This window comes from Watersipora subatra, chromosome 1 (genome assembly GCF_963576615.1).
Source record: "Watersipora subatra chromosome 1, tzWatSuba1.1, whole genome shotgun sequence".
NCBI lineage: Eukaryota > Metazoa > Bryozoa > Gymnolaemata > Cheilostomatida > Watersiporidae > Watersipora > Watersipora subatra.
Window position 1 is genome coordinate 67714258 of NC_088708.1, and position 15008 is coordinate 67729265.

Consider the following 15008-nt stretch of genomic DNA (forward strand, 5'->3'; position numbering starts at 1 on the left):
AATGGCTAGCTGGTCCTTAGCTGTAGCTTAAGTCTCTGTATCCGGTCAAAGACAGCCCTATCAGCCATCGTGCACTGTTGCAAGACGAGGTTCAGCTCATCCTCATTGTGTCGTTCAAATGCAAGCTCTGCAGCATCCTCGATCTTGCTGGATAAACAAACATGGCATGTCAGACAACATTGGCTACACTAGAACGTACACAAAAAATTATCTCATTAATGTAAGTCTTTCCATGTTGACTCACCCAATGCTGAGTAGACACTTGACCTTCTCATCAGGAGCAATTCTTGTCAAGTACTTTGCTGTCTCTTGATGATTGCCCCACCTTGCACAAGCTTCGACAAATGGTCGAAAACCTATGGGAGATGACTTTTTCGTGCGCGAAAAGTTTTCCAATTCTAGCCAATTACTGGACTCGGCAAGGGCATTGACCTTCAGCCACCAATATCTAAAACCGCAAGTCCCATCATTAGCTCAGTAAAAGTTAATTATGAGCTGTCCCAGATCACTTTTTGATATGAATTAATATTTCGCAAAATGATCACATGGCTTATTGGCAAATTTCTATTTATAATTTGAAAAGGAACAAATTTCACATAATCTTAAATACACTAGCCTTGCCAGAAAGTTGTAAGATGTACATGTATTTACCGAATGGTTGGCCTGTGGAAAACTGTAGCCTAACTTTTAACTGAACACGTGCTCAAAAATGATTATTAGAAACAATTTATGGGTCAAAAGAACATTGTGTCCTTCATTATTCTGCACCAGTTTGTGAAGCAAGTTGTCATTGAACACTCATCAGAACTGTCAATAAGGTATTCTATCAGCTTTCACTAGAACTGTCAATAAGCTATTCTATCAGCTTTCACTAGAACTGTCAATAAGGTATTCTATCAGCTTTCACTAGAACTGTCAATAAGGTATTCTATCATCTTTCACTAGAACTGTCGATAAGGTATTCTATCAGCTTTCACTAGAACTGTCAATAAGGTATTCTATCATCTTTCAATAGAACTGTCAATAAGATATTCTATCAGCTTTCAATAGAACTGTCAATAAGCTATTCTAACATCTTTCAATAGAACTGTCAATAAGCTATTCTATCAGCTTTCACTAGAACTGTCAATAAGGTATTCTATCAGCTTTCACTAGAACTGTCAATAAGGTATTCTATCAGCTTTCACTAGAACTGTCAATAAGGTATTCTATCAGCTTTCACTAGAACTGTCAATAAGCTGCTCTATCAGCTTTCACTAGAACTGTCAATAAGCTATTCTATCAGCTTTCACTAGAACTGTCAATAAGGTATTCTATCAGCTTTCACTAGAACTGTCAATAAGCTATTCTATCAGCTTTCAATAGAACTGTCAATAAGCTATTCTATCAGCTTTTACTAAAACTGTCAATAAGGTATTCTATCAGCTTTCACTAGAACCGTCAATAAGGTATTCTATCAGCTTTCACTAGAACTGTCAATAAGCTATTCTATCAGCTTTCAATAGAACTGTCAATAAGCTATTCTATCAGCTTTTACTAGAACTGTCAATAAGGTATTCTATCAGCTTTCACTAGAACCGTCAATAAGGTATTCTATCAGCTTTCACTAGAACTGTCAATAAGCTGCTCTATCAGCTTTCACTAAAACTGTCAATAAGCTATTCTATCAGCTTTTACTAGAACTGTCAATAAGCTATTCTATCAGCTTTCACTAGAACTGTCAATAAGGTATTCTATCAGCTTTCAATAGAACTGTCAATAAGCTATTCTATCAGCTTTCACTAGAACTGTCAATAAGCTATTCTATCAGCTTTCACTAGAACTGTCAATAAGCTATTCTATCAGCTTTCAATAGAACTGTCAATACGCTATTCTATCAGCTTTCACTAGAACTGTCAATAAGCTATTCTATCAGCTTTCAATAGAACTGTCAATAAGCTATTCTATCAGCTTTTACTAGAACTGTCAATAAGCTATTCTATCAGCTTTTACTAGAACTGTCAATAAGCTATTCTATCAGCTTTCACTAGAACTGTCAATAAGGTATTCTATCAGCTTTCACTAGAACTGTCAATAAGGTATTCTATCAGCTTTCACTAGAACTGTCAATAAGCTATTCTATCAGCTTTCAATAGAACTGTCAATACGCAATTCTATCAGCTTTCACTAGAACTGTCAATAAGGTATTCTCTCAGCTTTCACTAGAACTGTCAATAAGCTATTCTATCAGCTTTCACTAGAACTGTCAATAAGGTATTCTATCAGCTTTCACTAGAACTGTCAATAAGCTATTCTATCAGCTTTCAATAGAACTGTCAATAAGCTATTCTATCAGCTTTCACTAGAACTGTCAATAAGGTATTCTATCAGCTTTCACTAGAACTGTCAATAAGCTATTCTATCAGCTTTCAATAGAACTGTCAATAAGCTATTCTATCAGCTTTCACTAGAACTGTCAATAAGGTATTCTCTCAGCTTTCACTAGAACTGTCAATAAGGTATTCTATCAGCTTTCACTAGAACTGTCGATAAGCTGCTCTATCAGCTTTTACTAGACCTGTCGGGCAAACATGACAAACAAATCAAAATGCTGAGCTTGATGATTTTGTTAAACCTGCAAGAATCTTTACTCAACCTCAAATTTCCATAAATCTTGCTGAAAATATGAACTTTCAGTCAATATAATAGTGTTTTTTGTAAAACTAGCCAAATATTTCAATCGGCTGAAAACTTTTCTTACCTCCGCTCTGGTACATTGAACTCTTTTCTCATCTGCTCTGCAGCTTTCATATTTCCAGACATGATCAGAGAGTGCATTGTTTCATGCAATGACTTGTGTAGGCAGGACAATCCCTGCCCTTCAAACTGCTGTTGTCGCTCCACCAATCGAATCTCTTCCTCTGTTATCTACCATAAAGCGAACCTGTCATTTTTTGAGAGCAAGAGTTATATTTCCACGTTTAAATTTGACTAATCAAAACAATTATGTGCTACCAAAAACTCTCAATAACACATTGACATTCGTAATTGCTTCCAGTGATTAATATCAAAAGCGTATTATTGGAAACAGCTAAGACCTTTAAGCAGGCGTTGGAGCTATCAGGGCCTGCAGATTGAATTGCGCAATCAAACCATTTAGGTCCACAGGGATATAGAGATGAATTCACACAAGAGAAAAAGAGAGAAAGAAATAGAAGTAGAAAGAGAAAATGAAATTTAGCCTAGAGCTGAATTTGGTCACAGAAGTAGCCGAGTTCACCATGGCTACACATACCTTAGCTGCCCACTCATCTTTCGCTTCCTTGTACTTTTTGTGAGCCTCTCCTAGCAATTGCTTTCTGGCTGAAATTTCCTGAAGGCAGACAATTCAGAGTATCGCTCAATAGAAATTCTAGAGAACTACACCTCCTGATAAATGAGCGGACAGCCAATCAAAATTCCACACAATTCTGATAACTGCTAAGCTACTCACCTGCTCTTCAAGACTTGATACGACTCTGCAGTTGGCTACATCCAAGTGTCGATCCTCCTGAAGGTAGAGATCTTCCAACAAATGTGGATTCTCCGTCTCATAGTACTAGAATACAATAAATATAATGAGCAATTTACGCAATAGCTAAGACCTATTGAACGATAACACAGTTCAGGGGTATAGCCTAAGTTTAGTGGAGTCAATAGGGGAGTGACCTTCATGAGGAGATTGAGAGCTGGTTGCCATTTGCGAATTTCCATCCAGAACTCTCCAATTGTGTGCAATCTTGTCTTCAATTCAAATATGACAAGATAAACTAAAAAAGAACACAACAATCTTGAAACGTTTTATCTTACCACAACTAAAATAATACCAATTGAAGATCGCATGTTATAAATTCTCGAGGGAGGTCAGTTAACGATAAGTTTTAAGCAATTAAAAGTCAGCTTTTCCTGAGAGAAACCTACTAAGGTTGCTGTCCCCGCTGTCGATGGCTTTCTTTAGCGCCGTCTCATACCGGTCGATCTTCATGAGCAGAGGAATCTGATTGGCTGCGCTGGTGTCATGGTCGAGCAGCTACAATGGAACATACCGGTAGGTCTAGTTAAATGGGGACAAACAAACTGAAAAGTGACATCTAATGGAATATGTGTGCCAAACTTTAAATGTATAAACAAAGCTACAACATTATATATCGGAAATGCTACAGAGTATTTCTCTCACATTTTCGATAAGCAAATCGTTAAAAAAATAATTTTAACAGTTTGGAAACTTTGTTTGCATAATTGCATAACTATTATTTATTAATTTCCAATTATGATAATTTATTAATTATTCATCAATTTTCCTAATATATTCTCTGTTCTATTATTAAAGATAGCTTTAATAATTTCAGTGACAATCACAAAATGCTACTGATCCTTTGATAAGATTGTTACTAAATTATGAATTAAAATAAAAACAACGACCCGCTCAGTTACAACCTGAACTTTCACATATAACTATAACTTATAACTTACTATAACTTATATAACATATAACCAATGTTCATCAAATAAGGAAACTACATAAGATTTGTATACTACAGATGTTGTATTCCAGCTCACTACACTTCCATCAATCACATCACAAACCCTTTGAATGTATTGCCTTATTCCAAACTTGATCATTCAGTATTTGTGTTACAGGTTTCAAAATTGTCCATAAACTATGCCCTGAATATTTGTATTTATCCTTCCACACAAATGACAAACATTATTCTCTATTCCATGACACCAACATACTACATCCACCATCATATGTTTCAGTGTATGAACTTTCTGTTACTACAACCTACAATTGAATATCCCGATTCCTCCGCAATACTATTAGATTGCTAACTTTTAACACACTTTTGTTCAACTCACTTAATAATGCATTTCTCTCTTCTCATTTTTATTTTGACATATAATCATAAACATCATTATTAATGCAATAAAAAGATATAGATACAAACACATAAACATTGTAGAGAGATAGGCTTATCAATACTAACAATTAACATCTTGCTATAGCAGATGAACTTCTACGGTTGGCAAGTACAGACGCTGTGAGAGCCATGATGGCGGGGAAGAACAGTGCGTCTAACAATATTATCAAACAATGATGAGTTGATGGCACTGCTGCTAGTACGCAATGGCTATGTGAGATATGTTATATGCAGCTGTGTGCAAACAGCAAGAAAACACTGTGAGATAAGAGGGTAATCAGTGGTAAACATGGCGACAAACATGTACAGCATACAGCAGTCTCGAATATGGGCAGAGATAGTCGAGAGGGAGAACACGGCGAGACTGCAGTGGTACAATCAAGCCAAGGAAGGAGATCTTAAAGGTAGCCTATTTATATATACTCCAAAAGTTGTTGTAACAAAGATTAACCTATTAGAACTTTACGCATACAATATACATAGACATGTGACAGGACAACTTATTGTTGTGATCGACACAAAAAGTGATCAGAAGAAAATTTCAAGGATGCCTTCATGGCTAAAAAATATGTATAAATATTTTTATTTAGGTTTATGCGTAAGTATATAAAACAAAAGTCTCTACAACGTCTCCACCTCAAAAAGTGTCAATGAGCAATTTCAAATTTCCTACATTTACATACAGGCTAAACTTTAGGAAAACAAGAAAAATCAGTAGGTTGCCTTCATAACTATTTTACATCTACTTACTTTGCTATATTCATATTTTATTGTTGTATTGTCTACTATTTTAATTTATATGCACACATGTATATAAATACATATATTCAAGCCTATTAAAAGAATGAACTGGCATACACACAGTAGAAAACTTTTAACAAGCTTGAAAATTACCAGGAAACTCCTAACTCTCTCTAAAGTTATGTCTATTTACACTTCTATGATTGCAACTGAGGTTATACCTAAAGCTATCGATCTGTTGATGTGGGTCTCTAAAAACCTATCGTTCTCGTCTATGATGGAATTCATACCTACACTTGCTAAGGCTACGTCGACTGACCACCTGATGATAGCTGTACTAGTATCTTGGCAGTCCAGTGCGCTGTGGAAGACCTCCCGGTGTAATAATTATTAGCACAATTATTCCAAAATGCATGAAGGCAGTTGATTGGCGCAGGTGTTAGCACATTGGTCTACGAAGCTAAATGTAGACGGTTTGAAAAACATCATTTTATTGATAGTTATTAATACTACATCCACCGTCAGGCTGCATTATTTTTCCCAACCTTATTCCACCTAACCATAACTGCGGACGGACAGACGAACACGGCTCATATTACAGGGAAGGTTTTTCTATCATACAGGGACTCAATCTCTAGTTATATGCTCATCTATTACTAATTATACTCCGGCAACTACTACGACTATGGCTGTATTTACACTATAACTCTCCCAGACTAACATCTATCTTTTACACGAACATAACGGCCAATGTACTACTGCTACCAGCTCAAGAACAGCGGCTGGAGAGCAGCCAGCATAGCAATCTTCCACATGTCAACTATGGCACTTCTTAGTCGAGTAAAAAGTACTCCGGACCCCATTTGCAATTGCTGACCAGTTGAAATGCTGCTAAAGCCACGCTTTTATATTCAGGAGAATCTAGAAGATTTGAGATGTTTAAAAAACAGCTCGAGAGAAACACAATAAAAGACCTGAACGTGAGGAAGTTGCCACCCATAGATCCCACAAAACCTTTCGCTGAGGGAAAAACATGCAGGAAATCCATAAGCATGCATCAGAGGTCTATGAATAGAACAGCATTAGAAAGGGCCGATAAGATTCTAAGCAAGTCTGGCAATAAACAGGTGAGATACACATACGTTGGATGTTAGGTGGTAAGTCTGGTAATGAACAGGTGAGATACACATACGGTGGTATGTCTGGCAATAAACAGGTGAGATACACATACGGTAGATGTTAAGTAGTGGTTGACACAGCATTATCAGACTAACAGAAATTTTCATGGAAGACTGGCTCATTGAGGTTTGATTTCCAACCCTATCCTATGTATTTTGAGATGATAGAAGGTGACTCTCGGTCCAAACAACTAACACTATGCACATAAAATGAGTTCACACGGGTTAGCTTAGAGGTGAATAACTTTTGCGAAATTGATTGAAAACTGTGAGCTTAAAACTGCGAATTTGAGCTAATCGAAATGCAGCAGATAAAAGCAGCCAGTGCAAAGAGTGAGTTAAGCAGCTCCGAATGAAGAGAGCAAAAAGTTGAGAATGAGACGAATTAGCAGGAAGGGAGCCTTTTAGAATGGCGAAGATTAACTATGGGTGGAAAAATTGAAATAGCCATATAGGACAAAGAGATAATATTGAAATGTATCCTGCAGTAATCTATAGATGTATGATATTGTAGAAATCCTTTAAATAAAACATATGTGTCTCGCAGAAATCTATAGATCTATAGATGTATGACACATGACTAAAGGTAGGGCCACACGAGACAAAATTCTCACAAAATCGGCGAAATTTGGACGAAACGATTTGTACGAATTGACATTTGGACGAATTCGTCCATCGTTGGTTGCGCACGATGAACGAATCCTGAATTGGACGAAACGTCAGAAATTCCTACGAATCGTTGTTTGATTGGTCGGTTGAAAAGGTTAGTTGAATGTTGAAGGTCGTTTTCTTTTGCGCATGTTTGTACTGAAGCAAATGATTGAAACGGAATCGGCTTCAATCTATCACCGCGTTCTGATTGGCTAGTTGAAAGCTAGTTTCGTACGAATCTGTGGTGGGGAAACTCCGTGTGGCAGGTCAGAAATTTCATACGAATGGAATTTCCCAGATTAGTTGAAATTACACGATACGTGTGGCCTTACCTTTAGAGATCCTTCAAATAAAACATATGTATTCTGCAATAATCTATAGATGTATAACATTTAACCTGCAGATATATGACATGTATCCGGTGGAACCAAAACTGAGAGATCAGCTTTACGATGGCTTTACAAGAGAAGGCAAGGGTAGGTATGCCTATCTGAAGCAAAGAAAGTATGCCATACCAGAGCGAAAATACCAGTTCCCCCTTTGCAGTTCATGGGAGTATGGGTGGCATCAAGAAGATCACCTTCCAACAGCATCAATGAAAAACCCAGTCTATGGAAGACGAGCAATAGTGGAGAGCAATTTCTTTACGAGAAATCAGGTACCACAGTACCATAAAAGTCGATATCTGAAGCCAGATGATGCAAGAGCGACTGTACTCATGGCAGACTGACTGACCAGCTAATCTTTGCCCATATAAGGAAATACACTTCGGTTACCCATATAAGAAAATATACTCTGGTTGCCCATATAAGGAAATATACTCTGGTTGCCCATATAAGCAAATATACTCTAGTATTTACCATGATGGCCAAGTCTTTCCTTCCCCTGTCTATAGCTCTCATAGCAATTTCACTGTATGACACACCCGATGACTCTCCCAGCTTCTTCAGTATGCTATTAGCTATCACGTGGTCTTGCTCTTTGCTTTGTTCAACCTGCACAATATAATATATCCCAGTTGACATGTTTCCTTTTTTAGACTTCCACAATATACTATGAAACAGAGCACATACTCTTTCAGTTTTCACTAAAAGCTGGTATAAGCATCCCTAAACTTTCCAGTGACAATTTTTGAGTCAAAAAATATGTGACTACTATCTACATATACATTTCACAAAGTATGTCTGTATGTCGTATATTTGTCTGCATTTCGACTATAGCTATTATTAGAATAGCTGTAGCTGGACAACAATGCAGAGGCAAAGTCATGACTTACTGTCGTTAGAAGCCTAGCTTAATGGAATTTTCCATTGGCGATGTTCCAGGCTAATAGTTTGACAGTTACAGTTGTTTGACAAAGTTTGAAAACCTTTACAGTTGTTTTTATTTTTATCTTAATTTATTTCAACTACACAAAACATTTCTCTCATGATATGTAGTTTGAAAGTTAGAACGGCAAATGTTGCTATATGTTAAATACAAATCAATTTTCTGTCCAGACTTTTTTATTACTCGGGCAACGCCGGGTAGCACAGCTAGTATTTTTATATCGCTAGTCATATATTATATGGCTAGCTAGAAACTTAGAGATGCCGTAAAACCAGCCAAGTAGCCTTCAGTTGGTAAACATTTGCATACACCACTCCTTATGAGACTCCAGATGATTTTACCACCAAACTAATGATAAAGTCATTGATCTCTCATGATTAGCTCACCTTGTAGCAAGCCCAATGAGCGAGAATTTTGTTCTCAACATCTTTGAGTTTAAGATATTGGCAGATCTTTCTAGCCAAAAGATACTGACGTCGGTAAACGAGTCTTTCTATCAGAAGTTCTACTGTAAGATATTCTAGCCTGAACAGCTAAGGATACAAAGACTCATGGAATGAACACGCTTTAGAGATGCATAGAAAGCAGGTTGGTACTAGTGATTGTATCAATATCTCTACTAGGGAGTACTATGGGAAACTGAGCTAATCAATATGGAAGTTGTCCATAATGCACGATAGTGTGCATGTACTTGAAGATGAACTGCTGGTAATTATAACAAAGCCATGAACAGAAAAAAATGGGACTAAAAAGGGGATACTATATCACTGAACAGTATTTCTATGACATCATATGACATACTAGGTAGCTATGACTAACAAGAATCGGGTTGTAGGCCTGATCTCAGCCAACAGTATACTAGTGTGTAAAGCTGAGGTCTGTACACCCACACCAGCTTATTATATTCATATAAACAATGCAAATGAGGTCTGGTGATAGGTCAAACAGAGCTAGCAAAACACAGGATTGATTTAGTCATCGTAATAGAATAATGTGAGTCAACTTATGACAGAACCCTTCTCCAGAGATAACCCGACTGCATACAGATGAATGCATAAAGGATACTGCTTGTGAGTGAGAGGAAGTCCTATAGTATAGTCACGGACAGCGTTTAACACTCTCAATGTCTTACACATGTCGTAGAACTGGTCTGGTGATCTCGTCTTGGTGAAGCATTTTCCAAACGCACCAGCCTTCAACACCAACCATTGAGCAATCGCGTGTCAAAAAGAAAAATTAATCAACGATAAAGCTGGTATGATCAACATTGATCAAACGCATTGTCTTCGCAAAGGAGTTAAACGGACTACTACATGTACTGCTACTACTGGTCAATATAGCGGGTCACGACAAACACCAAATATGCAAAACTAAAGGAACTTTCTAAACAGAAGGTTGAACATTCTCAGTTTGCAGGACAAACTATCTCCTTCCATGACCGAAATTGAAAGACTGGAGTCTTTGAAAAAGAAAAAGGTCTGAAACAAACAATTGATCAAATTGCTATTGTTAGAAGTACTATCATTATTACTATCACAAATAACGTTATTCTTATGGATACTGCAGTATAGCATAATCATTTAATCTACAATACTTCTTGTCAAAACAACAAAGCTTAATTTTATTTGTTCAGACAAAATAACACAGGAAGTTGTGTTTGATTAAATGCGATGATAATCTCAGTCTACCATGTCTGTTGCAATAAACGAATACCAAATCTGTTCATACATGACCTTGCCAACTGTGACTAGCAGAGCAGAATGCTCGTCTCTATGGAAACCAAAGATAACTACATGTACGTAAAACTGAGATATCAAGGCCTTAGCTCAAGCAATAATAATAAGGGGCGACTCTTTGAGATAACACTGATATGAAGCGCTTCTTATCTACAGGCTCACTTGAAGCAAATCCTTTTGTTTAGAGGGTTCGTATTCATGTCCCGCTGCCTCTATGCACTGCTCGACAGCCAGCAGCATCTGGTCAGCTATACACTCTATGTAGTCATTGGCCTCCTTGTTCTGTTGCTATAAGGAACATAAACAAGCATAAGACTCTAGCAAAGTACAACTATGGTTCATCGCTTTGCTAATGTGCAGAGATTGCAGCATAACCCTTACAAATACACACAGCAAAGCAACCACAATGTATAGGTAAATTACTGTACCTACCATATATGCTTGCTTATAGGTGACACCTATATACAGGTGACACCTATATACAGGTTGCACCTATATACAGGTGACACCTAAACATAGGTGACACCTATATACAGGTGACACATATATACAGGTGGCACCTATGTACAAGTGACACCTAGATACAGGTTGCACCCAGGTTTTACCATTATCAATTTGGGTATCTGCTGATGACGCACGGATGAGTCGCGCAATAATTTGAGTTAAGCCAAAACCAGTACGATCCACTGGTAGGTGTAATAAAAGCTGGTACATATAATAAAAACTTAATTTATAGACTTTTAAACCATACTCTACCATACTCATATGATACGACATTAGATTACATAACATAGCTATTTTGTGAGCAAAGATAATAAAAATGCAGCCATGAACTAATAAAAAGGTCAAGGCCTCCCAACAAGTGCATTGGTGGCATTGCTTGAAAAGGAAATGGGATTAACATACTGGTAAAATTTGAGAATTTCTAGCAGCATCAGGTCAGCAGGTCGGTAGAAATCTGATAAATGTATGTACTATATTTATGCATAAGAAAGGCTTTGAAAGCTTAAAAATGCGTGACAAACTAATACTGATATATTATGTCCGAGGCATTGCAATCCCGGATTGGTGCAACTTGGTGACAGAGTTGTGCAGTTTACCGCTCATGTTCAGTGGATAAGTCGTACCTCTAATTATGACGAATTTTTTGTTAAAAGAAGTGCGACCTATCCATGAGTATACATGGTATAACGACTATATCAGGTATAACATAGCTTATATACGTATGTAGATGTCTAATCTAAGTTTTACTGACAAATCTGTTTAAACCTACTAAAATCTGTGCAAAATCAATAGAGAACTTCCAGGTAAGTCAGAAAATATTGCCAAACCTTGTATTTCCTTTCAGCTTCAAATAGGTAATATCCAGGCTCCATGGAACCTATTTGAAATATCTTTGCTGTTACATCTACAAAAAATATAAAAATTCATGGTAACAAAGCAACAAATCTAAAATATCACAGACCAGTCGCCACACACACAGAAAAATACAAACAACTTAATAAAATACCTGGTACTCTTTGGACAAGCTCATGGAGGTCGTTGGAGACTATACGAGCCCCATCTATCTCAGGTATAATGCACACGCTTGTGTCGTATGGAAAGGTGATAGAGTCACTCTGAGGTCTAACCACTATCACATCTTCTCCTTCCCAGTAAAGCAGGACAGCCTCGCTGCCGCACCAGCTCAGTTGTGTTGGGCGATTACTTTTCCTCGTGTTATACTCGCAGAAACATCGCTAGAAACCAGAAAAAGGGCCTCGATAAAAAAAAGGATAACAAATTGAATGAGGTTTCCTTTGTCACTTTCAGTGCAAACAAATACACTGTTCTTAGGACCAGCATTCTGCCATGATTTAGGCTCTAAATATTTAGTTTTCAATTCATTACTTCTCATGAACTTGCAGTGTTGAAAATTAATTACTAACAGAAATAAAAACTATAACTTTCATTAATTTAATTTTCGTGATAAACTGACCATGGCTGAAAGCTGGTAAGGCAGTACTTGACTAAATCAAACTCAAAATAAGTGAAAAAATAAGACCTATTACATATATAACATATATACATATTACATATATATATATATACATATAAAATATGTATAAGTGGAACTTCACTCTATAAGTTAAACATTTTATTATTAATAGTTTCATGTGCTACAATAAGTATCACACTCTTCAGATGAAATGTCTAAAATGAATTTCATACATCAGTAATATGCTGTTATGCAGAGTTAGATAAGCTGATAATTGGATGAGGGTACAGAAGCCAAAAGCCAAATACCCTAAGACACTTATGTATTCGCGGCATCTAACTTTCGCATTTTCGCGGCAGCATACTCTCGCAAAAATTTCATGAGCGAAACTAAACTATCATAACGAACGAGCGAAAACGCGAAATTAAATGACTTTGTTCATTGATATTCACAATAAAATCGTCATATTAGAAATGCAGGCAAGTTTCGTGTGTGGTTGGCTCATTGGGTAACTTTTGCTAAACTCATTATAGCTAATACACCGACTGAGCAGCATGACCAAACAAATTAAGATAATAAGTTTTTTTGGAAAAGCCTGGACAAATTAGGAAGATGATGATGATATTAGTTTAGTCATTGAATTTGTAACTGATGAGGATGACAGTCTAATAGGGAAAGTCATAAAATTGAATAATAATTATTGTGGTGATGAATTTTATTACCAACCCAAAGCAATAACAACCTGGAGCCATGGCCACCGCGTGTTATAAATACTTGAATTCTAATATCGGTACCACATAGGTCACTGCGTCAGGGACCTTGATGTCATTGATAGTCCAGGAAACAAATGGCAGCAAGCTATCAAATTGCATTGTTGATATCGCCTACACATTTCTACCTGTGGTTCACAAATAAAAACTACCGTACTTTTCGGACTATTAGCCGCTACTTTTTTCTGATGATTTGAGCTATGTGGCTTATATAAGGGTGCGGCTAATCTGTGGCTTTTTCTTTAACTGCTAGGGCGCACTAACGGGAATCTCCAATTAGTAACTTCTAGCGGTGAAAGAAAATACGAAACAATGCCTCACGGTACTGTCCCGTTAGGCACTAAGTTAAAAAGCGTCGGATAATACGAAACGGTGCCGTTCTCGACTGTTCCGTTTTAAACAGGAAAGTTGCTGCCACGTTAAAAAGCATAGTCCTTAGTTCTGCGGCCTATTCAAAGGTGCGGTTTATGTATTGTTTTATTATCGTTTATTGGAAAATAAAGCAGATACAGCTTATATAGAGGTGCGTTTTATAGTCCGAAAAGTACTGTAGTCCTAAATTGAAAAATATTTCGTACCATTGAACTGGACCTGAGGAATCTAATGATGTTTGTTCCACTGCATTTATTTTCACATCACTATATTTTCGCACTCATCAGAGCTGCGAAATTAAGTTGCAGCGAAATTTTACTCTGTATGCTACTCACGAAACTAAATACTAGCGAAATATAAGTGTCCTAGGGTAGTTAAGTGATATAATTGCATAGCAAGAACTTAGATGAATGTCTGCATGATGATAATAGCTCGTTACGTTTATTAAGGGTGCCTACTGATGGTGCCTAGTGCCTATATATGGTCACTAAAGGACAATAATACCAACTACTCAATATCATGGAAAACTCTACGACATGCTAAAGCATACAACACTATCTCCAACAAGTGTAACTTATGCTTATGGGAGAAAGTCTTTATAATTTACAGACCATTACTAGGCACCCTCAATAAACTTAACGAGCTATTATCATCATGCAGACATTCATCTAAGTTCTTGCTACGCAATTGTATCCCTTAACTATTTGGCTTTTGGCTTCTGTACCCTCATCCAATTATCAGCTTATCTAACTCTGCATAACAGCATATTACTGGTGTATGAAATTCATTTTAGACATTTTATCTGAAGAGTGTGATACTTATTGTACCACATGAAACTATTAGTAATAAAATGTTTAACTTATAGAGTGAAGTTCCACTATACATATTTTATAATTTAGCTCTGATTTATCATTGAGCACTCTGTAACGAACTGTGCAGCATCCACTTTGTGTGTTTATATATATATATATATATATAAATGCCGCAAACATAAACGCAACTTCAAAAACACGCACGCAAAGCTTTTTATTTAAAATCTAATGACGAGATTTAATTTTGCTTACTGTCATCTACACTAATCCCTTCAGTTGATAGCAAAAAGCGTAGAAAATAATTTGATGTCATACAATGCAAGCAATACCTAATCCAAATACATACAATGAGCCAAAGAATGTGAGTCAGCAAATACCTGCAAGTCAGCAGAGCCCATCCACAGGAGGCCGGTAGCTGTGAATAAGGCTACATACTTGCCGTTCATAGACACCGCTATTTCTGTGTAAGACACTACGTTTGGGTCTGTAATCCTTATGTCC

At 36.9% G+C, this 15008-nt stretch overlaps 1 protein-coding gene across 1 annotated transcript in view; it reads right to left on the reverse strand.

Annotated features, from left to right (window-relative positions):
- Positions 1-3: 3 nt before the first annotated feature.
- Positions 4-15008, reverse strand: part of LOC137394250 (vacuolar protein sorting-associated protein 16 homolog) — a 28679-nt gene continuing 13674 nt past the window's right edge. The window contains exons 7-20 of the mRNA XM_068080975.1: positions 14885-15007; positions 12086-12314; positions 11907-11983; positions 10738-10863; positions 9905-10032; positions 9226-9364; positions 8371-8505; positions 3940-4048; positions 3688-3788; positions 3473-3577; positions 3275-3352; positions 2741-2907; positions 245-448; positions 4-147 (exon numbers count right to left, since the gene is read on the reverse strand). Coding sequence (XP_067937076.1) covers positions 6-147; positions 245-448; positions 2741-2907; positions 3275-3352; positions 3473-3577; positions 3688-3788; positions 3940-4048; positions 8371-8505; positions 9226-9364; positions 9905-10032; positions 10738-10863; positions 11907-11983; positions 12086-12314; positions 14885-15007 — 1863 coding nt within the window. The 3' untranslated portion in view covers positions 4-5. The remainder of the gene's footprint in view (positions 148-244; positions 449-2740; positions 2908-3274; positions 3353-3472; positions 3578-3687; positions 3789-3939; positions 4049-8370; positions 8506-9225; positions 9365-9904; positions 10033-10737; positions 10864-11906; positions 11984-12085; positions 12315-14884; position 15008) is intronic.